The 27,554-nt window shown below is 41.6% G+C and overlaps 1 protein-coding gene across 2 annotated transcripts in view; it reads left to right on the top strand.

Annotated features, from left to right (window-relative positions):
* LOC134585293 (hepatocyte growth factor-like protein) overlaps positions 1-27,554 on the top strand; it is a 72,845-nt gene that overhangs the window by 23,168 nt on the left and 22,123 nt on the right. The window contains exons 2-16 of one of the 2 annotated variants that reach the window (XM_063440710.1): positions 3,822-3,905; positions 9,513-9,648; positions 10,202-10,314; positions 10,982-11,096; positions 14,644-14,780; positions 15,001-15,121; positions 15,684-15,802; positions 16,161-16,326; positions 21,108-21,238; positions 22,548-22,647; positions 22,985-23,121; positions 23,273-23,305; positions 25,988-26,099; positions 26,210-26,287; positions 26,547-26,693. In XM_063440710.1, the coding sequence (XP_063296780.1) occupies positions 3,851-3,905; positions 9,513-9,648; positions 10,202-10,314; positions 10,982-11,096; positions 14,644-14,780; positions 15,001-15,121; positions 15,684-15,802; positions 16,161-16,326; positions 21,108-21,238; positions 22,548-22,647; positions 22,985-23,121; positions 23,273-23,305; positions 25,988-26,099; positions 26,210-26,287; positions 26,547-26,693 (1,700 nt within the window). In that variant the 5' untranslated portion in view covers positions 3,822-3,850. Of the gene's footprint in view, positions 1-3,821; positions 3,906-9,512; positions 9,649-10,201; positions 10,315-10,981; positions 11,097-14,643; positions 14,781-15,000; positions 15,122-15,683; positions 15,803-16,157; positions 16,327-21,107; positions 21,239-22,547; positions 22,648-22,984; positions 23,122-23,272; positions 23,306-25,987; positions 26,100-26,209; positions 26,288-26,546; positions 26,694-27,554 lie in introns of both variants that reach the window. The other variant, XM_063440709.1, reaches the window with a different exon arrangement.

Genomic DNA, 27,554 nt, shown 5'->3' with positions numbered 1-27,554 from the left:
GTGTCTTTTAACCCATCTGTACTATTGCTGTAATTGACATTTGGTTTTATGCCACATGTGGTTGTGCTATTTATAATCTGATAACTGGACATAAGGTATTGTGAGGTTTTGGCAGCTTTGCTGTCCCTGACTGGAATTTTCAGTTTCGGGAAGTCTAAAATAGGCTGAGAACTCTGTCAGTGAGTTCAGGAATTGGATATATTGTAACCACAAAATGTGCATTGCTGGTGATATGTGAAATTGTGCTAATTTTCTGAGTAATGCAGTGTATCAGTGTTCATTTTGTCAACTAATAATTTTAGTGCACTATAATTTTTTTTAGATTTAGTTGATTTAAACTAAAATTTAATTTTCCTTTTTTTTTTTTTTTTTGTCAAAAGACTGACTAAAACTAAATTTGAAATTTGCCACCAAAATTAATTCTGCACAAAGGGGCTGTGGAAGGGGCAAAAGACACAGACCAGGGCTTGAACGAGAGACACCTAGAGGGGCACCCATTAGATTTTAGTCTTGTCAACTAAAATCTCCAGTACATTTAGTCGACTAAAACTAAATTTAAAAATTTCAGATGACTAAAAAAAAAAATATATATTTCTTTTTTTTCAAAAGACTGACTAAAACTAAATTGAAATTTGCCACCAAAATGAACACTGCAGTGTATAGTACTGAATTTGACTAATGTCCATTGACCACCTGACTATGGTTGCCAGATCCACTATGTTTCTTGGAAACCATGCACAATAATCCTTCACACAAATGCACTCCTGTGTTTTTAAATTGTCCCTTCAGTAATCTTCCCATTACTTGCTATACCAGCCTGTCACTAAATACCCTGCTCATCTCCTTGTCATTACAACCTGAACACACACCCTGTCGCCCCCCCAACTCGCTTGCACACCTCACCACCAGCCATTTGCAACCATTCATTTTGAAAAATACCTCCACTCTGTTCACTGGCACCCAACCTCCCTTTCACCTATCCGTCCCCTATATTCACAAACAACCTACCTGATTCCACCCAGTCATTACGCAGATTACCACTGCGATGCTCCAGTAGGGATGGTGACCTAGCTTACAGTAGGTATAATCAAGATCTGTACCCAGCAAGGATGCAAACTAGAAGGTCTCTGGACACCTGTACAGTGGGTGCACTGAGCCCGTGAGGAAGATCTTTTGATTTTCATCACTGTCCTATGAAGGGACACCTCACCCTCTGCACGAGCACTGTGGAGGTCACCTCTGCTGCCTTACAAGACTGCCGGCCCTGTCTGTCACCTGGTGACATCCGCACTCCCTAATGACACCAGGGCTGACCTCTCGTACAAGAGTCTAACAGCATTTAGTGTATGAGCAATCGGACTCACTTGATGAATGGACATATCATCCATGTATCTTATTTATATCATGGACACATTCCAGTCTCAAACTTGTGAACCTTAGCAAGTCTACTTTATTGGTTTACTGAGATAATTACTGCCTCTATGATGCCTTTAAATTCCAGCCTCCTACTGGTTTCAGCCCATGACCTTTTGATACCATTTTGACTTTTCATTATATGTGTGTCTGAGGTACAACTGTTAATAATAATTTATAAGACATAATATTAGTGGAAAAAAATTAGTTTTTTTTTGTGGGTTTTTTTTAAATAAAGATTTACAGTATTGTGCATAAGAGGTGGTTTTTTTTTTTTTTAATCCGATGTGGTTGAAAAATGCTTTCAAAAATCAAAGAAACAGGAAAAAAAAATCTAAATCCAATAAATATTTGGTATGAATACCTTTTTTTTGCTTTTAAACAAGCATCAGTTCAAGATCATGTTACACAGTTTTGTAAGGAACATAGCAGAGGTTGTTCTAAATATCTTGAACTAACTGCAGTTATCCTTTTTGGTTTTATAGGAACACTAAACTGTATTCCTAACACTATATAGTGTCCCTCTGCCTCAGATCGGTGCGTTCACACGATCGGCACAACGATAAGAACGCATCTCATCGGTGCGGTTACTCCCTTTACATCCAGAGCCTCTCGCTCAGTGCAGTTCTCAACACAGCGGCCGGGTCCAGCACGGGAAGAACGCTGGCCGCTGCAAGGTGGCGCTATATAATAACGCTGCCCACAATGACGTCACTAGTGACATACGCGTGCGACATCATGGGACCTAAATCGGCTATTACCAGGGTTTACTGGGTTGTTTAAACACAAACCTGCAATGAGTTGGTGCCCTGTCGTGCTTTCCATCCCGTGTTCCTGATACGGTTTATACGGTTTATTGGTTATTGGGCTTGGCTTGACTTCCCGTATTTCTGGTATCCCTGACCCTTTGGCTTTGTTCTTATCGTATTTGTTCCTTTCTGTATTCCTGACCTAGGCTTGTGACTGTTTATTCTATTACGTTAATAGGCCCGGTAATACGTTGTTACGGTTTGTCTTTGTTACGTGTTTTACTTCTGCGTGTTGTGCCACTGGTTCGTCCTGACACAAAATCCCTCAGCCCTGGAGCAGCAATGGGGCAGCCAAAGTGCGTGGCAAATCCTTCCCCATAGCAAAACATTGACTCCATTATTATAGGGATTTTCAGGACGCTGGACATCCTCTTGCATAAATTTAATCTCCATGTAACTCTAGGAAGCGCCTGTAGTGGCTGTCTGGGAGACCACCAGTAGAAACAATCTTAACCTTCTAATGCAAACACTGCAGTTTCTTTAATGTTTTACATTGCACCCAGATCGCTTCATTAAAGGAGCACTATAGTGTCAGGAACACAAACCTGTATTCCTGACCCTATAGTGTTAAAACCAGCCTCTTGGCCCCCTTTGCCTCCCTAAAAAAAATTAAAACTTACTTGTGTGCCTAACTTACGTGTTTGGCTAAAAAAAACAAAAAAACAAGCAGTCTGCTAAGATCAGCAGAAGTGGTAGCCTGATCCAATCACAATGCTTCCCTATAGGATTGGCTGAGATGGACAAGGAGGCAGATCAGGGGCAGAGCCAGCATGATTAAAACAGCCCTGGCCAATCAGCATCTCCTCATAGAGAGGAATTGAATCAATGAATCTCTGAGGAAAGTTCAGTGTCTGCATGCAGAGGGAGGAGACACTGAATGTTTGGATGCATTTAAGGCAGCCATCTCTGAAAAGACAGTGTTTACAGCAAAACGCCTGAAGGTAATTATTCTACTCACCAGAACAAATTCAATAAGCTGTAGCTGTTGTTCTGGTGACTATAGTGTCCCTTTAAGATAAAGTGGTTTGGTAATCCCATGTAGACTCCATGATGTTATGATCAGGATTTTGTGGGGGCTATATAATCCATTTCAAGTATGGTTGGACTTTCCACCACATTTTATTGATTTTTTTTTTTTTTTTATCTGCCTGTTCTGGTGGGAGGGGGTTGGACCAGAGAGGGGTGAGTTGTGTCCTCCCCAATGACAAACCGATATTACTGCAATGCACCATTGTAGTAAAGTGAGACTCCTTATATGCAAACCAGGGTTGAAGAAGCACATGGCCAAGAAGCCAAGTCAATTTGGTTTCAGCATTACTCCACAACCAAACTACCTCCAAATTAAAATCTCAACACTTAAGAGATATGTATTCCGTGGATGTAGTGTCATGTTATAATACACCATTTTTTATTTAATTTTTTCAACATTTTTTTGTTTCTTTGAGCCTCCTCACTAGTAGTTGGTTCCATCCAATACACAAAGTAGCACATTACACAACAGCATGAGATGCGTGGCCCAGTTAATGTGTTATCCAGGCAAATATTTGTAGAGTGTAGGAGGAAGGTTTGAAGATAAACGTATTCTCTTGTCGTGTACAGATTGAAAACCAGCAAACGGATCCATAGCCATGCAGATTGGTTTCTACCTCCAGCTCCTGCAGTTTGTTGCATTACTGGTCTCAGGTATTTAAAACATTATTTATGTAATTACAATGATCCATTTATATGTCAACCAGTAGCAATTTGATGTATTGTATTCTTTGTCATCTGTGTAACACTCACTAGGCGCTCTCCAAACTAAAGCCATCAAAAAAAGTCTACCATTATTGTGTGTGTGTGTGTATAAGTATGTATGTTAAACAAAAATCTGCACACCAGTCAAGCCATAAGACTTGCTTTTCCCACAAAAATCCCAAAACTGCAGTGATGTTACAACCGCAAAGGAGTGTGTGTGTGTGTGTGTGTGTGTGTGTGTGTATGTATATGATACAAGTGAAATGGCACTCACCCTTACTGATGACACAATATTAGATTGCATGCCCTGGTGCACTCCCACGCTGATTATATATGATATATGTAGAGAAAAGGATGCACTCTTGGGTCTTTGAAGTAGTAGAAAACTTATTTAATCCATGATAAGGTATACAATTAGATGACCGACGTTTCGACCCATTCACAGGTGGAGGGTTTGATCCATGTATAGGTTTTAAAATAAAAATGTAATATTCTAAAAATCTGTAAAATTTAGTAACTTTCAAACTATGATCCCACATTTTCCAATATAGTGATCATATATAGATTAGAAAATAAAACTAAAATGAAGAAAAGAATAGTTGTTTACAGAAGACCTAAGAAAAGGTAGAATTGGACTAGAAAATAATTAGTAGAAAAAGAAAAGATTAAGGAATAACTGGAAATGGAATTTGAAAGAAAAAATAGAAAAAGGGCAGGAGAGAAATTGGGCATTGTGTGTTTATGTTCTGTGGTGGGGGTTTTCGTGGGTTTATTTGTTTTGGTTTATTTATTTTTTTCCTGGATTTCTATGAAACTTGCATAACTCTCCTTTCTGAACAATTGGTCCAGTAAAGGAGGTCTGGAATTCCAATGTTTCACAATGCAAGCTGTTGTGCAAATCCTATGTGTTGGCAATCCTATAAACTTAAAATGCTCTTTTGAACATGCAACTCTAAACTCTGGTTCCAATACAATACTGCAGATGACCTAGATGAGTTGGAAAACTGAGGCCTAATATGGTTTAAATGACACTCCCACCAAGTTTGGCAATACATGTCAGGGTACCTGAAGTCTCTACCTCTGAGAGAGGTAGAGACTTAGAAGTTTATCCGTCCAGAAGGGCTGTTTCCTCCGTCCCTCGCGGTCCTTCCGGTCATTTACACGCCGGCCGCCAGGGATCCACTTCCTTTTGTAACACGACGCCCAGCAGTCGATGTCATGACGCCAACCCGGACCGACCTGTCACTCAATTGTCTGGAGACTAATCAGGACTCGTCGGAGGCGTGTCTACTCTCCTGAGCCAGGGTATTTAACAGTGCTTCTTCCATTTGCTCATTGCCCTGTCGTGGTTCTAGCCTGTCTAGTCACCCAGCGCTCTTGTATTCCAGTTATCCTTTTGGTTTCCGACCCGGCTTGTTTGTATTACTCTGCTTATCTCTGTTACCCTTTGACTCGGCTTGTTCCTCGCTTACCTGTCTTCTCGTTCCCTCGACCTCGGCTTGCCTTTGACCATTCTCTATATCTCCGTACGTTAGTCCGGCCATTCTAAGGTCCGGTATACGTACCTTTCTACTGTCTGTACTCTGCGTGTTGGATCCCTGTCCCGATCCTGACAATACATTCCAACTTTCTCTAAAGCAAAGCGCTGAACAAGATGGATACATGGCTTTTAAGGTTTATTGGGTCGATGTACCGGTAATTAATACATTCTCTCTGGTGGTAGCGATACACGAAACAGCATCTGATATACAGTACTTCATTGTTCTTCCTTACCAAAAGTCTCTCCTAGGTCCTCCTCCCATCAAATTTGGTAAGAAGTTTTCCTATTGTCAAAGCTCTCTAGGAGTAAGCCGTGTATAATAGAGCTTGCCTGACATTCCATTATGTTCAGTCACAAACATGGTGCTTAACCCAAAAAACACTCTACATAGATCCTTCAGAAAAGTGTGTTTTGTGAAGAAAACAACCCCCCAAATCTGCATCTTGTGTAATAATAGAATATCCATTTTCTTGGGCTTCTAAGACCCATGCCATTGTGGGAGATGATGTAGAGTGAACCTATCACAGTACCACCCCCAACACCAGCCATTAAACGTTAATTCTAACATGACATTCACAAATGGTGCAAGTGGTAAGACTGATCTAATGAAAAAGCATCAGTATCACTAAACTAGTCTGAACTTAGAGAAATGTTTTTAACAGGTGAAATAAGAATGTACCTATAACTTTCTAATCACAATCAAGGTTGGCAAGAACCAATCACACTGGATTCACATGTCCTCCCCATCACCCCTAATCAGAGATCAGTAATAAGTATCAATCTCCGTTACTTCCTTTATCTGACATAAGAGCACTAGCACAAAAATGTAGGTTGAAAGTGATTACATAATATCTTTCTCATTCAGAAATGTGTTTTAACCGTGTTAATTTCCAACCTTCAGATAATGAAAATCGGCATGCCCCCACCCAGAGGGAGAAGGGAGTTTTGCTTTTTTGATTTGTGTGTTGACACAAAAATAATGCGTTGGTTTCACAGACTGTTGTATTTTGGATCAGTGCAAGGCAATCCTTTTTCTATGTCAGGGGTAGGCAACCTTTTAGGAGCACTGTGCCAAAAAAAGATTGTGATGACCTGTAGCGTGCTGGTCCTATTTTTTTTTTTATTTATTTTTTTTAATTGAGGTGTGTATTGCCTCGTTTCCACTGATCGGTTTGGGTCGGTACAGTTTGGAAGGTTTAGAATGGTCCAGTCTATTCTGGTGAGCGTTTCCATTGCAAGTCAGACCTTCAGGGGCCATGCGGGGTTAAGAAAAAATGCCCTTCCTGTCCACCAATCAATGGATTGTATAGTAGCTCCGCTCTAACCGATCCGTACCATTTCCTATGGCCCTACATCTGAAGCAGGGCCCTGAATGGTGCAGTACAGTTGTATGGGCCAATTTCATAATGGAAACACTCAAAATAGCGAACCGATCCGCTCAGTGGAAACGAGGCATATGTTGCTGTATTCTGCTAGTGTTATTTATAATGTGGTTGCTTTGTTGTTTTTTTTTTTTTTTTATTCTTTCTTTTTGAAAGTGCAGAGATAATTACAAGTTTCATTGCCGTCAATGGGTGTTACATTAGTTGGTAATTGGTTACGCCTTGGTGACAGATTCAAGTTTCATTGCACTTTTAAAAAAAAATAAAAAAAAATACAAGAGTAAGCATAGTCAGGTGTAACAAAGAAGGGTAACAGTCAGGCTATACATGCTGCTGAAAACAATTTAACTTGAGTTGAGACCATATTATTTTGTTGGTCGTATACTGTTACTAGAAGCAACTATATGCTGGGTAAACATGTAGTGTTGAAACAGTTATATGCTAGGCAGACATATCATGTTGAAAGCAGTCATATGCTAGGCAGACATATTATGCTGGAGACGGTTAGTGTTTTGGCATGTCTTGCGGACAGACAGTACTATGTGAAGATGGGTAAAATAAGTGGTGGGCAAGATTAGTGAGCTGGATTCAGCTCGCTGGTAAATGTGTTTAACCATTACAGCATGCCTGTGAGTGATAGGGGGCATATGCATTAAACCTGCACCCTAGGAGGATGGTGCGGTGCCATATTACAAACATTTAGTACGGCATATCACAAGATGGCATCTTCACAAGCTACAACAGTACCTGTTCTAGGTTGCCTAGAGAGCTGGCACATAGTCCCTTTACATTCCTTAGTAAGATAATTGCCATACAGTGCTTATATTATGCCTTAACAAAGCGTAAGATGAGAACCATATAGGAACATGTTTAACAGAAGAGAATCAGGCTAACCTGTCTAGATTTGAGGTGCCAGTAGGATGGTTTAACTTAAAGGTAACCCTAGACTAGGTGGGTGTTTGGGTGTTGTATGCTACGGGTACCAGGCTAGTCTAATCTGTTGTGCACAGGGACGATAAGAGAGGCGGGCATGCATTTTGCAGCAGTAGGCTGCATCTGCTAGGCAGTAGTTTGCTAATGACAGGGACCCCCTATGTAGTGCCTTACATGGCTATATAAGCCTGTGGGGGGGCTATAGTTAAGGGGAGCCCAGTCTACCACGCCCACCGCTCCTCTAAAATTCCCTACCCTCATCCAATGCCCATGCTGACCAACATAGTTTGAGTCCCGGCAGTCCAGAACAGGTCACACCACTGGCCCCAGGCCTCTGCGAGGGCACATTTGCAGTTTCCAATACTCCGGTCCCACTTGGCTCTGCGAGGGATGTCCCAGATGGCAGTGTGCATGGCTTGAAAGCGATGTTGTTCCCGTCGGCGTTGTGTAATAAGCATCTGGGGTGTCTTCCTTTTAGCCCTCAGCTTGGGCCGTGGTTTGGCGGGCTTTCCTCCTAAGAGGCTTCCCATGGCAGAGTGTCAGGGATGGTCTCCACGCTGAGCAGGCTGTGGAGTGCTGAACTTCATTAGGCTGGTGCCTCCGTGCTCCTTCCTCTCTACTCTCCTCTGCAATTTGAGCCTGTCTGTATTCAAGCTTCAGCCAGAAGGCGCGAAAGAGCCTGTCCAGTCGTTTTTGCAGCGAATCCTGTGGGTCTCCAGTGGTGTCTGCAGGTACGGTGTTCGCCATCTTGGCTCATAAAAGAAGACTGCGCATGCTGCACAGGAGATGCACTGTTTCTCTCTTGGTAGGTGGTTAATGCTTGTGGTATATGCTCCAGGTGCCTAGTGCGGACCGGGATATCCCCCACCGGTCCAAAGGGTGGGTAGGAGTTAGGAGGTTTGAGTCCGTGCTCGAGTTCTCACACGAGGAGAGCAGCTGCCTCTCCCCGGCTCGATCCACGGTAGGCCTCACTAGATTTCTCGGGTTCCCGGCTAGAGTTCTGCAAGATTCAGGTGTCAAAGAATTCGCCAGGATGTCCCCGTCTCGCTTATAGCCCTCCAGAGGCCGGACGTGCTGGATTTATGGTTATTTTTTTTTTTTTTCAAAGTAGTAATTTTAGTTTAGAGCTTGGTTGCTGCACGTCTGCTCAGCCTGGAAGCTAGGCTTTGCCCCGTGGTTGCTTTTGTATCGTTGTATTTGTGCGTATGAGCTGTTATATTGTATATGTTCAAGAGTAGTTTGTGGTAGGGAGGGTTACTCTTCATTTCTTTGTATTTCTAGCAGAGTGGGTGGCTTTCCTGTTTTCCAGCGTGGACCATGCTGGCCCAGGTACAGGTCAAGGACAGGAGCTGCAGGTGCGTGCTGCTCTACTACAGTGTGGACTCCCATTCACAAGTGCTGGAATGAAGTGATCAGAGATCACTTCCTCTGTGCTGAAATGCATAAATTGAGGATTGTCCTTCATCAACTTTTCGTATTGGCAGGTATCTGAAGTTTCACTGGGACTGCTGATCCTAGCAGCCGTAAGTGCTGTGCAAAGACACACGTGCCATAGGTTGCCTACCCCTGTTCTATGTAGTCATTGACGGTATTCAGATGAGATCTGTAATTGTTCAAGCCTCCGGGAGCAGACTACCAATAAATATCAATATATTTTAGTAGATGCAATAACTCCACTTGTATAACTGTTGTGTTCCACAGCTCATCGTAGCCCACTGAATGATTACCAGCGATCTAAAGGAGTGGAACTTGTGCACTCGCCTGAATCTGTGAAGGAAGAGATCAAAGCAGAAGTCGAATCATGTGCAAAGAAATGTAGGGACATCCTAGACTGCAGGTAGGTAACATCTTGAGAAAGCGCTTCAACAGTCACTACAACCACTTAAACCATTACCTAATTATTTACATTTCGACAAAAGAAATTTTTTTAACATCTTTGTTTACCACAAATATAACATGTATTCCCCACCCCCACCCCCATTTTTCTGTAGCGGAGTAAACACCGACTACCACAAATTTTAAGCTTTTCCATACAATTAGACATTCCTTTAAATTGCATCTTATAGAAACATAGAATGTAACGGCCGATAAGAACCATTCGGCTCATCTTGTCAGTTCTGTTTGTTTATCATTGTTATAAGACGCATCTCCTTTCTTACCTAGCTATAAATCCCCCTTCCCCCAACAAAAGGTGTTTGTGTTTTTTTTGGGGGGTGGGGGGTGGTATTTATTTGTTTTTGTTTCTTTAATGGTTATTACTTCAGCTTGCTATTTAATCAGAATTTTTTTTTAATACAAATATATTAACCGAGAAGTGTATTGCAGTTTAATAGATATTTTAGTTGGGTAAGACATTTGTCTGGTTTTCCATGTTGCATTTTCTAATTTAGAGCTTTCAATTACAACTGGAAGAGTTACAGCTGCCATCTGCTTCCACGGACTCAGAAATCAGCTCATGTTGAATTGCAGAGAAACGTGCATTATGACTTGTACCAGAAGAAAGGTGAGTGGAGAGGTCACATCACATGACCTATTTATTGCTAAACCACTATGAACCTGGGATTTAGCCGCATAGGACTTGTAGTTTGATTTTTTTTTTTCTAGAGTAAAAAATGCTTGTATCACATTTAAGGAGATGGTGATATTTAATGCTGGTTCAGCGTCACTCCAAACACTGCTGTTCTGCATTCTAATTTATTTCATTCTAAATGGGTAAAATGCTACAGAGTATGCCATTCTATCCCTGCACTCCACATATTCCAGACAAAGGTGAATGTTTAAGAGGGTCCTACACATTAGAGACCCCTCTCTGCTGCTTTCATAATGTGGAATTTACGGTTTAGCATTTTTAATATCGGCGAAGTGCAAACCAGGATGGCAGGGACTAGCTGAAATTTGTTAAAATTTAGATGCTAGGTGGGTGCATTTAACTTTACTTTCAATAGTAGTTTTTAAAGTTGACCAAAGCCAAACTTTAATACATTAAGTATTGTCTATATCATTTTTATGAAGATCTTGGGTTATCAACCAAAACTTTCCATATATCCGACAAACAAGGCCATTTGAGACAATACAGTTTTTACCTGTAAAAGAACAAAATATTTAAGAACCAATTGATACCCATTACAGACTGTCTCCAGCCATCCAATAACAAAATGTTCTACTTCTAGACTATGTTCGTGATTGTATCGTGGGGAATGGTGAAACGTACAGAGGGACTGTTTTCAGAACTCACAAGGGAAAAACCTGCCAGCATTGGGGGATGAAGTTCCCCCATGATCACAAGTAAGTGTTTTGTTTCTTGGTTTTGAGGCCATGTGTCATGATCTTACCTGGATCTTACCTTGTGTGGAGTTCGACGTGCAGAGTTATACGCTCACCCTTGCAAGTATACACAGACCAAGGTGACCAGGTAAGAAGCCACCTGGGCTGTGAAGGTAAAGTGCTCCAAAAAGCAGGACAGGCAAGAACACAAGCAGAAGGGTAGTCAAGGGGAAGCTAAAGGTCTGAGTAAACCATGAGAGCCAGGATCAAACTGGAGAACACATGATCAGCAACCAATAACGAGAACCAGAGTGAACTGACACTGCCCTCAGAGAGTGGCAGTGTTTTATACCTGGCTAATTAGCGATCTGCTTTAGGTGGACTGAGATTGACAGGAACAGTCACAGGTAAAGTCCAGCCCCCAGTGCTGGAGACAGTGAAAGGATAAATCCCTATGAAACAGGAACTGTAGTGTGGCTGAGGTAAGACAGCAGGATTAGGACACAGAAGGACCACAGTTCAAATCCCTTTAGAGCCACCTGAGGGGCGGCCATGACTGGCCATCTAAATGGCACAGTGAAATTGTGACACCATGTCTCTAGGAAGTATTGTTTTAAAAAACTTATCAAATGTTCCCTCTCTCTAAAAATGGAGTCAGGGCAAAGGTGGTTTCTCTTGTGACCACAGTGAAACCTTCTAATAACTTTAAGAATAACAATAAAATGAACAGGGAATTTAGATTCCTTGTAATTTCTGTGGTAAATGTATTGTCACCATGAATAGGTGCAACGTTGTCTAACACAACCTCTGTTCCTTGGAATGGCAGAGTGACAAAGTCAGATCTTATCTGACATAAAGTCTTAATGTTTACTCTTCTAACCTTCCTGTAATGGGTAGATATATTTGCTCTATCAAAATGATTCATGAAGCACCAGAGCAACTTTAGCTTAATGACCCTGCAGTCTCACTGCTTAATTCTCTGCCATTTAGGAGTAGAATCACTTTGTTTATGCAGCCCTAGCCACACATTCCATGGCTGAGGCTCACCCAGCCTTTCTACATATTTTCTGAAAAAGTCAAAAAATGTTAACTCTCCTTATTGCACAGTGTGTTTAAAAATAAATTTTATATATATTATAGTGAAAAATGGTTTCAGCAACCTTTTTAAGAAATTCTAACTTGGTACTAATGCCCTATTGAGACTCAACCCTTTTTTTCCCCCTTGAGTGCCATAAATGTGTATATAAAGCTAAAACCTACCTTGAATCTAGCACCAGACAAAGCTCTCCACCAGCATATCCACAACCCATCTGATATTCTGCTGAATCACTACTTTCCTCTCTAGGGTCCACTCAAATGCTTCTAACTGGCTCAGAGTGCTAGTGTGCCCTCTGAACTGGAAGGGAGTGGGGTGATGGAGGTGTTAACCAAAAAGACAAATTAAATAATGTAGGGAGGAAGCGATGTATAGGTTTCCCATTGCAGGATCGCTTGTACCTCCCATGTTCTTTTAAATAACTGGAGGTTTAAAAAAAAAAAAAAAAATTTTGTATCACTCCAATGGCTTTTAAAGTGTAAGCTCACCTGCCACGTCAAGGAAAAACCTCTTGGGCTAGTCCTACATTAACAATTCACCTTGCTGCTTTCCTGTAAAAGGTAAAATCTCTAATTGGACAGAGAGGGGTATTTTTCTCTAAACTCCTTCACACTTATCAACTCTTAATAGGGAACACGTGGTGTGAGCGGCAGCGTTGTAGCATGGCTGTGTTATCCAAAAGCAAATACCAACGTGCAAAAATAAGTCCTGGGTGGGAGTACTATAGTCATTGCTGTCGCCCATGAGTAGTAGGAGTTTGAGCGCAGGGCATATATTGGATGGCTGTGTTTCCTCACAACTCTGTCTGCAGAGTTAATAGCCCATTGCATAGATGCTGACCAGACATTATTTTTGCACAGAATTAATATTCAACCGCCTGGAACACCCCCTATTAGCTAGCCTTCGGCACAAAACTGTAGTTATCTCTGGATGTGTAGCCTTTCAAGCCAAAACACTGCGCACACATATTCCTTGCTCTGAGACCACTGCTAAATGCAGAAGTGGTCTTGGAGGCTGGAGCAACTTTTGTTCTATTTAGGTGAAGCTGTAATTAAAAATTTAACTTGCCTTAAATTGCTCACATATCCTCCGTTCCATTGGCGATTTTTGTGGGTGGGTAAACTTCATGTAACAACCACATTCTTACTGTCCACTGCTACTCCCGAAGTTGTCTTTGAATTACCATGCATCCCCAAGCATGACCAATTTTGTCAGGGACATTGGCACGCAGGCTTTGTTGCCAGCGTCTGATTGGAGTAATGTTTCTTTACTCCTTAGCCGGCGCTAGAAGCGCTGGCTAGCGAGTTTGCATAGCAACCACAGCCCATTGGAGGAAAGCCGAGGGACCTCCTGTGTGAGGTGTTTTCTGCTCTCCCTTATCAGTCAATGCCTCTGCATGCCGAGGCATTGACTGACAGCTGGGAGAAAAAATACTTTTAAATAGTCTTTCTCCAAATCTATACATTTGCCAGCAAAACTGCTAGCACACTGTATAGATAAATTATGCTCAATCTAATGAGCATAAGTTGTTTGGGGGCATGATCGGTACCCTTTAAGTGCCTTTAGCAGCCTCCTGTGTGGGATTAACATTTTAATTAACAGAGCAGGAGATAAAACTTCTAAAGCAAACACAGTATGCTGTAGGAACTAATTGAAAATGTAACAGTTTTACTCCTGGAGTCTGTGTGATGTGCAGCCAGGGAAGTAAGGCTTGGGCTGCATAAAGCAAAAGTGCGTTTAACTCCTAAATGTCAGATAATTGATCTGTGAGACTACAAAGGTATGATCTATAAGCCAAAATTGATTATGAAGGTGTCTGTGCAGACCCCTAAGCACTTCTTCTAAAGCAATACTTTGTGTATTTGGGCAGTGAAGTGTCCCTTACAGCTAAAGTGGTTTTGGTGCTTTGAGTATCCCTTTAATATGGCATCAGGTGCACCTAAAATGGTGGAATGGTAAGAGCAGTAGATCTATACGTTATACCCTAATATAGGAGGAACCGTATCTGGAGAACCAGAGATCTGGATTCAAAAGGTATGCGGATAGAAGTGGAGGAGTAATCTGTTTATGACCTCTTGATGTCTGATTATATTCTTCTAATGGGCTTTCTTTAAAAGTTGTTGGTTCAAGTCAGAGAAATGATCAAAGCCATTAAGCCCTTAGCAGTAGCAATGAGGATTGTAATGCAAAGTATATTTTACCACACATCTGCATATGAATGTAAATTAATTCTGTAACCGAATAAAACGTTAACTCCTGTGCTACTAGTGAGGCTTGCAATGATCTTCTTATTAAATGATCTCTGAAAATATCATGTGACGGACACTGGCCACCAAGGCAAACCTTGCTGTACGGTGGCTGGAGGAGTGAGTGTCTGACCCTTAACCACTGTTGTCATATTACACAGCATAATGAAAAAAACGATAAAAATGAAAAATATCTTTCTTCCGTATAAAGTGCTCTCTCTTTCAGGTACTCTCTAAATGTTATCAATGGGTTGGAGGAAAACTATTGCAGGAACCCAGACAATGACTCCGAAGGACCTTGGTGTTACACAACTGACAAAAATGTCCGACACGAGCCATGTGGAATAAAAAAGTGTGAGAATGGTGAGCGCCAGTGGATGTAAAAAGTTATCACTATAACCACTATAAAACCGGGTTGGCCAAAAGCCAGATCCACTGCTGTTGGACAACTACCCCTCAGTGATGCTCTGCCATCCTTAAAATGTGTGATGGTGTCCAACTTCCAATTTACATTTACTTTTACCATAAGCCACAAATACACTTGTCTCCCAGCAGAGATTTTCGTCTCCCTCTTGTTTTGCAGCTGTTTGTCTGACCTGCAATGGAGAGGATTATCAAGGTGCCCTGGACAGGACGGAATCTGGAAGAGAATGTCAGCGGTGGGACTTACAGAGCCCTCATATGCATCCTTATAGACCAGAGAAGTAAGGCTTTAAAGGTGTTGAAGCAAGGTTTAAATGTAAACTGTATTGCCAGGCAACTCTATTTATGAAAAATGATACTGCACTTTTATAAACCTCCACTTGGTAACCCCCTGTGGCTGGCTTTTAACGACAGTTGGCAGGGTTGCCATTTTAATTTGCTATGAGTGATTCCCATAGAGGATACAGGGCTGACACAGCACGGTGATTGCGATGTATGCACCCACGATTGGTCGGGAGACCATCGCCTGGAGCAGAAATGGAAAAGTGACTTGTAATCTCGCATAGCAACAAGAGGAACCGTGCAATAAAAAAAAAAAAAAAAAATGCGGTAAAGTTCCTTAAAATTATCAATGAAGATGAAATTCACAGTATTACCAAAAGTGCAACCTATGACCTGCAGTGCTGACATCTAGTGGTAAATAGTGTATTCTCCAGACGTGCAACAGATAGGAATTGTATATATGGGTTTTTATTATTTTATTTTTCTCTTTTTTAAACTTAAGATCTATTGTGTATTGCACCTGTAGCATGTCCACAAATGCATTTCTTTCTCTTATGTCAGGTACCCTGATAAACATTTGGATGATAACTATTGTCGTAATCCAGACAGTTCAGAAATGCCTTGGTGCTACACAACCGATCCCAATATGGAAAGGGAATATTGCAAGATCACAAAATGCAGTAAGATGGGGGTTGGTGAATTGGTGCACAACTATAATTCTTCCTATATGAAGGTGGTATGTCATTGAAATATTATTTGATCGAGCAGACCGTCCTCACTCTTTTAGGGTATTGTATGCATGCAGCCACTTTGTGTTTTTTTTTTTTTTTGTGTTTTTTTTTTATTTAATTTTATTTTTGTTTTTTTCTTATGACCATTTAATTTATATACATCATAAAGGTTACCTGCAGATGTGGGGAATATATATTTAAAATTGTATTTTTATTTATTTTTTGCACCCTCTTTCATTTCATCATCTTTAATGATCACTTTCATTTGTATTTCCCTCTTCTGCATTGCTTATTTTTTGTGAAGCAGAGAAGCAGCGCACTCCTCACTTGCAAGTAACAAGTAACTGCTTCAAAGAACGTGGTGAAGGATACCGGGGACGGGCAAGTTTCACCACATCAGGAATTCCTTGCCAGCGCTGGGACTCCCAGACACCTCACAAACACCGGTTCACTCCAGAGAAATACCCGTGCAAGTAAGTAAAAGGGAAATCTGTCCTTTAAATACACTTTTTTTTTGTGATGGACCGCCTGGCACCCCGACCGGGTGCCTCCGCCAATCGATGTTGTTAGTGCTCACAGAATACTTAAAGCACTCCACCTGACACCATCAACACCACTGTCCCCACGTCCAGTGTTACAGCTGTCCTCCACCCACCCTGGACCCAAGACCAGGATCCAGCTTCCAGTGGGTAGACCTCTCCTCCAAGAGAGTGTAGCAATATGCTCTTAAAAGAATTGTAATCCAAGGGGAGTATAGGGATATAGTAATCCCCAGGGTAGATACAGCTGTTTCCACCGAGCATGAGATGACTCTATGTTGAGGGTAAGCAGGAACTCGTTTAATGGCAGCCACAACTGGCCTTTTCTGCAAGTCTCCATGCAAGGGGCAAGAGCTCAGTGGACCTAGTGCTGACAATTCTGATTGGCCTAATTATAGACTCTTATCGACCAAAAACACTAAAATAGTCAATAGTGATACCTTCCAAGCATCATGTATCTGGTGGAGGAGGTGGTGGCAGGAAACTCATAGGATGCAGCTATAAGAAAACACATACCCTATGCTAATCTTTCTAATTTATTCTTTCATCTTTCAAGTAAATCCATACCCCCCGCCCCTAACAGCAGTGTCCAGTGTATATACACCTCCCCAATGTGATCACAGCAGAAATTTGTAATGTTACCAATATAGGACCAATATGGGACTGGACTGTAATGCAAACAGCGTAGAACTGGATTTGGGTATAAACTAAAATAGAAAAAAAATAAAAGACAACAACATAGTGCAAACTGTATAATAAAAAACGTGTAATAGATAAGTGTGTGGAAAAACCAGAAGTGACGTCACCCGCCAAACCGGAAGTGACGCGACACCGGTACGAAATTGAATCCAGGTGAACGGGACAGATAGGACTTATAAAAGAAGACCCAACAGAACAAGAAGACAAGCACTGGAGGAAGGCTGTTAGCCGAAACGCGTCTGCTTCAATCTTCTGCATATTTATATTTGTTATTTTATGTGTATTTTTGACACTCTGGGCTACAAAAAAGATAGGGGTAAGTGGAACTCCAATTTTGCTATATATTTACTATTGTCTGCTTTGGGTTCCACCCCCATAGTGCCCATTAGTGCCTATACTTTTTTATATATATTTTTATACAATAAATATATTTTGCATCTAAATCTATCTCATCTATCTGGATCACCTGGATCGTTAGCCAGTATTGGCACCCCTGAGCCTGTTTTACAAAGCCTGGCACGGCTCTGGAGAATGTGAGTGAGAGTCACACACTCCTCTATTTATACCCAAATCCAGTTCTACGCTGTTTGCATTACAGTCCAGTCCCATATTGGTCCTATATTGGTAATATTACAAATTTCTGCTGTGATCACATTGGGGAGGTGTATATACTGGTATGTTTCTTTTAAGGGTATACTATGCAGACAGCACCCTGAGCTTGGCATAAATGTGTCTAATGATGCGCTCGCTCCACGCTTTCAAAGGACTGTCCCCTAGCACTCACATGTCCACTTGTCTCCTTACCTTATTATTAGCAGGCAGAAGCTCCTGGGTCAGGGACAGAGAAAAGGCGGCTGTAGTGAGTGTAGAAGAAAGGGGGTATGCCACAATGTTAGCGAGACCAAAGTCGTCATTCCCTTAACTAATTTAATTTTCAGCCAGTCCAAACAGGTTTTGTTCCCATATATCCCTCTTAAGTTTCCATACTTAAGCAAGAGTATGTGAAGAGTAGTGTGTAGTTAAATCAATGGGCCAGGGCCTGGAGCTGCATCTCCATCAGCCTCTATGTTAATCCTGCCCTGAGTAAAACACAGTAGAAACAAATACACAATTACATTGGCTCTCAGATCCAGGACACTCCCACACATAATAGATTAATTCCTCCTCTGTACCTGGGAAATAATTGAGTCAAGTACTGATCTAAACACCATTATCTCCAGACCCAAAACACACAGGGGTTCAGGAATTTCCTGGAAGTCATTTATTTGACCGCCCGCTTGCATGGTCCCATGCCCAAAACTGTTCTATAGAATCAGGGCTTGCGGTCGGTCTAGTTTGGTAGTTTAAAAAGTTAACAAACTACCGAACAGAATCCATAGTTCTACCCTGGAGCTTGTTCACCTTGAACGAACGATTCCACCGAACAGTGTCTTCCAAAGGGTTATAAAACCGAACACGGGCGATCATGAAAGTCCAGCAGTGTTCGGGAGTTTGTGTCCAAAAATAATTCCATGAACTCGACGACCAAACACCGCTGCCTGCATTCATGCGAACAAAATGGCCGCCACCTCGTGGTCATCCATACGAATTGCGGCCACCCAGACGAACACTTAGAACACTGCGGTGGAAATGTTACAAAGTATCAATTGGGCTTAACAAGCTCCGGTTCGTGTGGTTGTTCGGTAACCGAACCAAATAATCCCAATTGCACGAACAGTCTTTTTAAAGTATTTTAGCCAGGTATATTGCAGGGGCCATAGTCCTGGGGCAGGAGGCTGTCAAGCAGGCTCCTCCAAAAGCCTGTGGCGAGGTTCTGTTTGCCACAGTTTGTATTTTTTTTATTTTTTTTAGATTACCTACCGAGTACAGGCAGGAGAATTTAATTGAAAAGCAAATGTAGTAGTTTGTAACTTAAAGCAGCTTTGACATCAAAAATACATTGTGTAAGCATTTCCCAAACAAACTGTGACATACTCCTATTCCCTGTGTTGGAACTTTAGTGACATTATTACACACAGAATGTGACGGCAGATAAGAACCATTCGGCCCATCTAGTCTGCCCAGTTTTCTAAATATTTTCATTAGTCCCTGGCCTGATCTTATATTATGTTATGTCTATCCCACACATGCTTAAACTCCTTCACTGTGTTAACCTCTACCACTTCAGCTGGAAGGCTATTCCATGCATCCACTACCCTCTCAGTAAAGTAATACTTCCTGATATTATTTTTAAACCTTTGTCCCTCTAATTTAAGACTGTCCTCTTGTCGTGGTAGTTTTTCTTCTTTTAAATATAGTCTTCTCCTTTACTGTGTTGATTCCCTTTACGTATTTAAATGTTTTTTTTGTTTTTTTTTATCTTATCCCCCCTGTCTCGTCTTTCCTCCAAGCTATATATGTTAAGATCCTTTACCTTCCTGGTAAGTGTTCTCTTACAATGGCATGAGCACTCCCCTCTTTTTACTGCTAATACCTCTCCCAATACAACCTAGCATTTCCTGCTGCTCTATTACATTGTCTGCCTACCTTTAAGTCATCAGAAATAATTACCCTTAAATCAGATTTTGAGGTTAGGACTGTATCAAATAATTCTACACTCTGCCCTTGGGTTTTTACGTCCAAGATGCATTGTCTTGCACTTTTCAATTAAATGTCAGTTGCCACAACTCTGACCTTTTTTCTAGTTTACCTAAATCATTTGCCTTTTGGCTTATCCCTCCTGGAACATCAACCCTGTTACATATCTTGGTATCATCAGCAAAAATACATACCTTACCATCAAGACCTTCTGCAATATCACTAATAAAAATATTAAAGGACCACTCTAGGCACCCAGACCACTTCAGCTTAATGAAGTGGTCTGGGTGCCAGGTCCTTCTATGGTTAACCCATTTTTTCATAAACATAGCAGTTTCAGAGAAACTGCTATGTTTGTGAATGGGTTAAGCCTTCCCCTATTTCCTCTAGTGGCTGTCTCATTGACAGCCGCTAGAGGCGCTTGCGTGATTCTCACTGTGAAAATCACAGTGAGAGCACGCAAGCGTCCATAGGAAAGCATTGATAATGCTTTCCTATGAAACCGGCTGAATGCGCGCGCACGCATTCAGCCGACGGGGAGGAGAAGAGGAGGAGAGCTCCCCGCCCACCGCTGGAAAAAGGTAAGTTTTAACTCTTTCCCCTTTCCAGAGCCCGGCGGGAGGGGGTCCCTGAGGGTGGGGGCACCCTCAGGGCACTCTAGTGCCAGGAAAACGAGTCTGTTTTCCTGGCACTAGAGTGGTCCTTTAAAGAGAATGGGTCCAAGAATAGATCCCTGAGGTACCCCACTGGTGACAAGCCCAAGCTTCGAATATACTCCATTGACTACAACCCTCTGTTGCCGGTCACACCGCCACTAACCTACCCATTCAACAATATTGGAATCCAAACTTGAAGATTGCAGTTTATTCATATGCCTTCTCTGTGTAACAGTGTCAAAAGCCTTACTGAAATCTATGTAAGCAATGTCTACTGCACCACCCTGATCTATTATTTTAGTTACCCAATAAGATTGGTTTGGCATGATCTCCCTGAAGTAAACCCATGTTGTCTCTGATTTTGAAATCCATGTGATTTTAGATGTTCAACAATCCTATCCTTTAACATGGTTTCCATTACTTTCCCCACTACTGAAGTAAGACTTACTGGCCTATAGTTGCCCGACTCCTCCCTACTACCTTTCTTTTGTCCTTTCACTGTCCAAAGATATCAAAAGACAAAGTATAGATCGTTGTGATCTGTATTGTGATTGATTCATTGGAGTTGGGTTATTTTGTTAAACTGGCATTCTCAATTTTATTAATAAAATACTCAAATAGGGAAATTTTCCCTAACTTAGAATATATATTTTTTAGCTTAATTTTTTACCTAAACTTGTTCTCTTGTAAATTTTCTACAAGTAGCAGTTACATGTATGCACCCCAATTGTGTACATATGTAATGTCTGTTTTTTGCATAAACCCTTTTGTGTTTGATCACAGGGGTTTAGATGAAAATTACTGTCGGAACCCTGATGGCTCAGAAGCTCCATGGTGTTTCACTACAAATCCCAATATGAGGATCGCATATTGCTTCCAAATAAAGAGGTGCCCAGATGATGAGGAGCCAGTAGGTAAGACTATGAAAACTTCCAATCCAACAGTGTTCATTTCTTAAATGGATGTATACACACAGTGAGTTCAACGTATAAACCGAAAAATCAACTAAAGGAATGGTACGTTCCGCAACACATACCCCCTCAAATGTTGAGGCTCTCCCAATCTTGAACTCCTGTCCTAGGGTGGTTTCCTGGTGTCCTGCATCTGGGGACACAGAAGAACTGTCCCCAGCCAGCACAGCATAACTGGATCCTTAGACTGCTCATGCTGAAGGAACTAAAACAGGGATATCATTTTTTTTTTTATTTTTTTTAGTAGACCACCTATGCAGAGTACAGGAAAAACCTAAAATGTAAATATTGTATTCTGTAGCATCCTGTGTTTGCCACCAAAAATGTATTCATGAACATATATTTTATAAAGCTTAAATATTTGAGTGCTCATATTGAATGTTTGTTAACATTCTTACGCAGTCAAAATTATATCATGAGCGTCTTAGATCTGCTTGTGCTGTGCTGAGGGCACATCTGTCATACTAGAGAAATTTCAGACTCTATGGCCTGCCCTATGTTTTTACTCCCTAAATGCTTCAGTAGCATTTATTGTGAAGAGGGAATAAAGTGCTATTTCTTATGGAGAAGTGACATTTGTGCTTTAAAGGGACACGACTCACCAGAACAACTACAGATTAATGTAGTGGTCCATAGCCTGTCCCTGCAGTGTTTACATTGCTGCCTAGTAGCACATTAGGTGTAGTCACTTGTATAGGAAGCACATCTAGTGGTTGTCTAAGTTCTACATTGTGTGCGACACTTGCGGTCAGCTTTTCCATGCTCCTATTCAATACATCTCTGAGCTGCTGATTGGCACTGTGTGCGTCTGTGCAATAGCATCCCACTGATTATCTATGGGAGAGCATTGGATTGGCGAAGATCATCACGATTGATCTCAGCCGTGAAGGTGGGGCTAGTTGTAGCGAGAACAGTATGGCAATGGAGAAAGAATAGAGTAAACAAGTAGCTTACTTATCTTGTGGTGGGCCGGACAACAATATAGTGTTAGGAGTACAAACATGTATTCCTGACCCTGTGTAGTTTTTCCTTTTTAGATGAAGGATCATTCTTGTACAGTCGAAACCACATTCTAAAAAAAAAAAAAAAATCTGCACAGATCAGGTTGGTGTTCCCCCAGGTACCACATATTGTTCTACACATTGTAGTCAATAAGTGTTTTTGTAGTTACATTGACATTGATATGAGTAATTCTCTGAATAATCCATAAATTACCCTCTATTGACAGCTTTGTTTCCTCTGGTTTATGCAGATTGCTATCACGACAATGGTGAGTTGTACAGTGGGAAAGTCAGCAAGACCAGAAAGGGGGTCACATGTCGCAACTGGAGCGAAAAACTGGACGACATTACGTAAGTTGTGTGACCACGTGGCATGGTTTCATGAAGGGAAAGTAACTGCTCACATAAATATGGAAGTCAGAATTTTGCCTAATGGAAACTTGGAGGGGAGCGAGGGGTGATTGGCACTTTAGAGTGTACTTTAAAGGGAACCTAGTTTCAATAGGGCTCTGCCTCCTGGCTGAAGATTACACTAATAATTATTTTCTATTCTTGTATTATGGTAAATCCCCCAAAAAGTGACTCCGTCATAGCTAACCGCTGTAATACAACACCCAGAAACCTTGATTATGGCTCCATGCGTAGCCGCATTGTAACATCTATAGCTATCACTTTATATTTCACCCAGGCAAGTCCCAAATTATCCTTTTCCTGGATACCTGGAAGGCAATTACTGTCGAAACCCTGACAAGGACAGCCATGGACCATGGTGCTATACCATGGACCCAAATACACCGTTTGACTACTGCTCAATTAAACCATGTAGTAAGTATCGGAGTCTGTTGTGGTGATTTGCACTGCTATCAAGCATGTACATGTGTCTATATTTACCTGACACATAAGTCAAATGGAGGCCAGATGGGCCTCCGTCATCTGTCACATACTTTCAATAACTTTTCTTTCTCCTCTTTTGTAGGTGGAGAGAAACCACTGTCCATAAAGGAAGCAGGTAAGAGACCAACTTATATTGTCTACCATATCACTAATGCTGATTTCAGTAACTTTACGAAGTTGATATCAAAATGTTGTTTAAAATAGTTTAACCCCTTAAGGACCAAACTTCTGGAATAAAAGGGAATCATGACATGTCATGTGTCCTTAAGGGGTTAAGGACGCTGCTTTCAAGAGCACAATAGCTTTAAAGTGTTTAAAATGGCATGCATCAGAACAGCACAAATAGAAAATAGTCCAGAAAGCTCACACTTGAGATACTGTAGATAAATCGCTATCATTCTATCAGGAAAGGGAATGACCCTTGCACTCAGAACTTGGGTCAAGCCTGAAGAAGGCAAAGAACAGAGAGGAAAGCAGGATATTGCCAGACCTTCAGAGGTGGCCAGTGGTCCCTAGATAGGTGAAATGGTCTATGAAAAAGCCAAGAATGCAGACCAGAACAATCCGCGCTCAAAGATATATAAAGTACTGCTTAATCGATTTTAAAATAAAGTTTTATGGGGACAGAAGACTGTGTTAATTTTGTATCTCACCTGGGTAGTCCTCGATCGATCAGAAATAAATTGGCAAAACTGAAACCATGATGAGGCAATATTCTGAATTGCTGAACATACTTATTGGCTTGTCATAATTGCACTGCCAAAACATACAGGTGCTATGATACACAAATTATGTAACATACTCAATGTGGCTAAAAGCCTCATCCCCATATATTGGAAAAAACAGTCCGCACCTTCGATGGGAACATGGTACCAACGCATGGAGGAACTCAGGGCACTGGAAGAGCTTTCCCTCATGGCAGAATGGAGGGCTCAGACGTACCAGACGATATGGACACACTGGATCTTGACTACCGGACACCCGGACTTCCAAGACATGCTACACTAACCCTGCACACACAGACCAGACTGCCAACGATACTGGAGGGATACGGCATTCCCCCCTCCCCACCCCCCCTTTTATTCCCTCCCTTCTCCCACTTCAATCCCCACCCCACCCCCCTCCCCCGCGGGCCAGAGAGCGAGGGCGCGCAAAAGATAAGAGAGATTGATAAGACACCGCGGACAGGCAGGCTCAAGCACGGCTCATGGGATATATTAGGCACAAGGATATAGACAAATGACGAAAGGGGCAACCCAACACCCTAGCATTAGAAGGGAGGGGAGAACCAGATAGACAACCCCGAGACCGCAAACCAAGAGGCCACTTACAAGGGGTAGGTGGACAACAATAGGGGTCCACGGGTTGTAAACTGGCTAATATAGTCATAGCTACCAGAAAACCCAAAGAGGGGAGACGCTCTGCCTCTCCCCTTCCCCTTCCCATGGAATGAGGCACCTACCTTTAACAAGGGAGACCCCAAACGAGACCCCCAAGACGGTCACTAGCTCCGGGTATAACAATCATACTGGGAACCGGGAACCATGTCTATCAGTCCACGTAATGATGAGGACCTGCGAGTCCGCCATAGATGCTACCTGTGAATTTTTGGCTGTCTTGTAAGACAATAGAATATCTCTTTTTGATTGGACCTGCGAGTCCACACTGTTGGTCTACCTTTTGAAACTCTTCAAAACGAATAAAAAATATATTCACAAAAAAAAAAATGATGTAACATGTCTAAATAGTCAAGGAGGGACAGAGCAGAATAAAATGACCTCGGGAGTAGCGTCCAGCATCAGAATTGCCACAAGGATGATGTATTGTTTCCCCAAACCAGAGCTAACCTAAAGTGCTATTCAAAGCACCAAAACAATTTTAGCTATGAAGCTATTTTGGTGTTTAGATCAAAACCCTGCAGTTTCATTGCTCAATTATCCGCCGTTTAGGAATAAAATCACTTTTTTGTTTCTGTTTATGCAGTTTTAGCCACACCTCCTCTGGCTGTGACTCACACAGCCTCCATGAAAAAGTTTGTTTCAATCTGTTCTGAGAGCACTATAAAAGTGGTATGTTTATTTTTGGCTGCTCTGTTCATATAAATTGAATCACACACATAAAGCTCTAGCAGACTCTTAATAGAGCATGAGTTAAGACATTCTAAATTAACAGAATGTGTAATAAAGGAAATGTAAACATTCGATGTTTATTTAGAGAGACTGTGTAGAAATAAGGGTAGGGGTTGAAAAAGCTGCTTTTGCAAGCGGTTTTCATGAATACACCAATAAGAGTGAGGGGTATTAAATGCTTGCATGTTTTAATTTGGCATACATCTATTAAACCGTGATGGCTTATAAAAAAAAATAAAATAAAAAGACTCTTGGCACCCAGACCACTTCAGCTCATTGAAGTGGTCTGGGTGCAATGTCCCATGTCACTTAATCCTTCAGTGGTAATTATTGCAGTTTACCTTGTAGGGTTAAGTCCTCCTCTAGTGCCTGTCTACAAGACAGCCACTAGAGGGCTTTCCAGGGCTTAGACGACTTTTGGAATCCCCATAGGAAAGCATTGAATAATGCGCTTTAGGTCTCTCCCGTCGTCTGATTCTACGTTTTGAAACGGGTTTGTTTTCCTGGCACTAGAGAATCCCTTTAAGCCAATATTTTTTGGGTGCGTTCATTTAAGTTGACTACATTATGAGCAGCATTTGATGTGGTATTTTGTATGTATTTCCCCCTTTCTAATTTTCTCCCACAACTACGTATTACATTGCATCCTTATTTATTTTCCTCCGTAGAAAATATTGTATTTGATTCGTGTGGTAAAAAAATTGAAAAAACAATTACCCGATCCCGTATGGTTGGTGGTACACCTGGAATCTCCCCTTGGACTGTGAGCTTACGAAACAGGTGAATGGTCCATATGAAAAGTCATTAAAACCATTTTTGTAGGGGGAAAAATGCGTTGTGGTTTTTGTTTGACCTGATCTGTTTCTTTTTGCGTTTTCATCAAACTATAGGCAAGGAGACCATTTCTGTGGGGGTTCCCTAGTGAAGGAGAATTGGGTAATCAGTACAAGACAGTGTTTCTCTTCCTGGTGAGTAGAATATTGATCCCATAAGACTTGTCATGGACATATATCAAAAGCTTTTAACCCTGTGCTTTTATTAAGAGCTTACTGCATTGCTTACTTGATATTTAACATGTGTTATTTTGATGGCAAAAATGTTACCACCCTATATCCTATTATACATGCAAAAAAATTAATGGATGTGCACGAAATACTGCATTTCCTTGAGATGTTAAACATCCATCAACAAGCTATGAATCGTAATCCTTTTCTCTGTTTTCCAAAGTGATGCTGACTTAACAGGATACGAGGCTTTGGTAGGAACTCACTTGAAAAACCCTGCCCCCACAGATACAGACAAACAATCTGTGCCCATTAGCAGGATTGTGTGTGGACCATCTGACTCCAGCCTTGTGATGCTGAAACTGGAAAGGTGAGGAGTACCTATGGTATTTCATTTTCTTAGAACCAAAGTGACCCACCCCCCATTGTTAATGGTCTATGTGGCGGCAGCCTCGCCACTGGGCATTGGAGAAGACTGGTTGCCAGCCTCCTGCCATGTGACTTTGGCCCCTGGGATGTATTGCCCTTTAAGAAACTTATTTGGGCTTATTGCATTTTGAAAGACTTTTTCTGCCCCTTTGAATACATGGGAAGGTGTGCTCCTCCCCCGTTTCCTGTGTATTGTGCTCCAGCAGAGCGTTGTCCCATTAACACTGCCAGACCAGTTGGAACTTGCTGTTTTGCCCCTCCTCTCTCTCATCGGCCCTTCCTATGGTTTAACCCCATGGCGATTTGACTGTGTTTGTGGGATCTGAGCGCTGTTCGGATATATTGAGCGCTCAGATCCAAGCTATCTGGGGATTGGTTGAATGTGGGGGTTCTGTTCTGTATGATAGGAATTATGTATTTTTATGTGTTTTTACTGTTGTTGTAAATGGAGATATTTTCTGTATGCTGGAGATAATTGGCTTACCACACCCAAGCCATGCTTGCAGGCGGTCACAAAGGGACTTCCAACTAACTTTTGACCCACTGGACAAATTTGTATGATTTTGACATATGTATGTATTTTGGAGAATGCTGATTCTGAAAATGTAAGTTTTATGTGAATGTAATGTATACTTTTAAAGTTATGAATATTGTGTAATTTCTGCCTGTGATAATTACGTTAGCCCATTGTGTTCAGTAATTATATCACAGGCAGAGGGGATGATTTTGTGTGGGAGTGTCCAAGTGTATTGTACGTATTGATTGGTTGTACTTCAAAATCCTGATACTATGTTTGTAGAAT

Source organism: Pelobates fuscus, unplaced genomic scaffold, assembly GCF_036172605.1.
Source record: "Pelobates fuscus isolate aPelFus1 unplaced genomic scaffold, aPelFus1.pri scaffold_35, whole genome shotgun sequence".
NCBI lineage: Eukaryota > Metazoa > Chordata > Amphibia > Anura > Pelobatidae > Pelobates > Pelobates fuscus.
The sequence above is the reverse complement of the archived record's forward strand: the minus strand, read 5'-3'. Positions and strand labels throughout refer to the sequence as shown.